Genomic DNA, 1,661 nt, shown 5'->3' with positions numbered 1-1,661 from the left:
ACACACACACACACACACACACACACACAAACACACACACAAAGGTCTAGTTCTCATTCATTTTTCATTCTTTAACTGTTTTGGGATGATTCTGGGGTGGACATTTTGATTTGACTCTTGAAGTTCTTCAAGTCCCTCAACAACATTTCAACTGGACTGAGATCTGGACTCGGTCATTAAAGCCCTCCATTGCATTCTTCTCAATAATTCCTCTTGCATGATTAATGTCATTATCATGTTGAAATTTCCATTTACGTTTCAGCAAACTGCTCAACCTTTGACTTTTCTGTCCAGAGCACATTGTTCCAGACATTTAGTCCTCATGCAGATCAGACTAGAGCAGATGAATCTGATATTCAAATGTTCATGTAGGTAAATAAATAAATACAGTTCATTTTAATGACCGTATGCCATAATCTCTGGAAAATGTGTTACTTGAAGTCATTGTGTTGTTTGTGATCGTCTCATCAGCAGCTGCAGTGTCTCTCAGCTGTATCAGTGCAGTCACTGTGACTCTGACTGACCGAGGTTTTTGTACGACTCTTTATCACTGTGTGAACACCCAGCTACCACTGATCACGTGTGCACTCTGACAGTAATAATCTCCTGTATCTTCAGTCTGGACTCCACTGATGGTGAGAGTGAAATCACTGTTAGATCCACTGCCACTGAATCTAGATGGAGTTCCTGACTGCAGTCTGTTAATCAAATAAATCAGGAGTTTAGGAGCTTCTCCAGGTTTCTGCAAGTACCAGTGTAACTCATCACCATCATACACTCTGCTGCTGGTTTTACAGTTTATTCTGATTTCTTGTCCTTGTGTTGCTGTTATTAATGATGGACTCTGAGTTACAGTGATCTGTCCTCTACACTCTGAAAGAAAGAACAATGAAAATGAATGAAAAACTGTAAACGTTTATTCTTTTACACTTCAAAGTATGTATAATCTTTGTTAAAATGTTACTGCACAAACCTTGAGCAAACAGTGTGAGAGTCCAGATGAGGATGAGGATGTTGTTCATTGTTGTTGTTGTGTCTTGTGTGATGATGAAGATTGTGTTGTGTTCTGCTCTCAGTCATGAAGTGTTAAACTCACAGCACTATAAACACTCTCAGAGCACCAGGGGCGTGTCTACGTCGTGGGCAGGTGTGGCACCGGCCCCCCTTGAAGGCTGGGTTGCCCGCCGCGCCCCCCCCCCTCCACCAGATATCTTGTGATAGGCTTGTTTTTAGTAAAAGTCTAACTGCATCTGGCAGTGGCGGATCCTCGCATGTGTAGGCAGCTGCCTAGGGACGCTTTTTTTCTCTTCTTTATACTTAATTTTAGGCTGTGATCATATTGACAAATGTTGAAATGTTGAGATAACGTTACGCGATCCACGAATCTCTCCACTCGCAAACAGATTTCCTTCACTCACACAAAATTGGACGTGTGCTTTTAAATATGTATTGTTCTTTTATGAATTGGCTCTGCTCTCGGTCAGATATTGTGTGTATGCTCAAACATTGTCCTCGCATCACTGAAGCGAAAAGTATGCCGCAAGTCTATGGCAGCCCATAGAACCACTTGCGGGAAAGTTGTATAAATTGGCACAGAAGGGTGTATTGAATTGGCGTATTGAGACCAAACTTGGTGTGTGTTATAACAAGCATAACCTGAG

The 1,661-nt window shown here is 41.7% G+C and overlaps 1 gene segment (V, D, J or C); it reads right to left on the bottom strand.

Moving 5' to 3' along the window:
* Nucleotides 1-547: 547 nt before the first annotated feature.
* Nucleotides 548-1,063, bottom strand: LOC107580487 (Ig kappa chain V-III region PC 4050-like). The segment is given in 2 exon segments: nt 548-873; nt 974-1,063. Coding segments are annotated over 2 exon segments (375 nt in total).
* Between the last annotated feature and the right edge of the window lie 598 nt (nt 1,064-1,661).

Source organism: Sinocyclocheilus grahami, unplaced genomic scaffold (assembly GCF_001515645.1).
Source record: "Sinocyclocheilus grahami isolate Dianchi unplaced genomic scaffold, SAMN03320097.WGS_v1.1 scaffold34348.1, whole genome shotgun sequence".
Classification (NCBI taxonomy): Eukaryota; Metazoa; Chordata; class Actinopteri; order Cypriniformes; family Cyprinidae; genus Sinocyclocheilus; species Sinocyclocheilus grahami.
The sequence above is the reverse complement of the archived record's forward strand: the minus strand, read 5'-3'. Positions and strand labels throughout refer to the sequence as shown.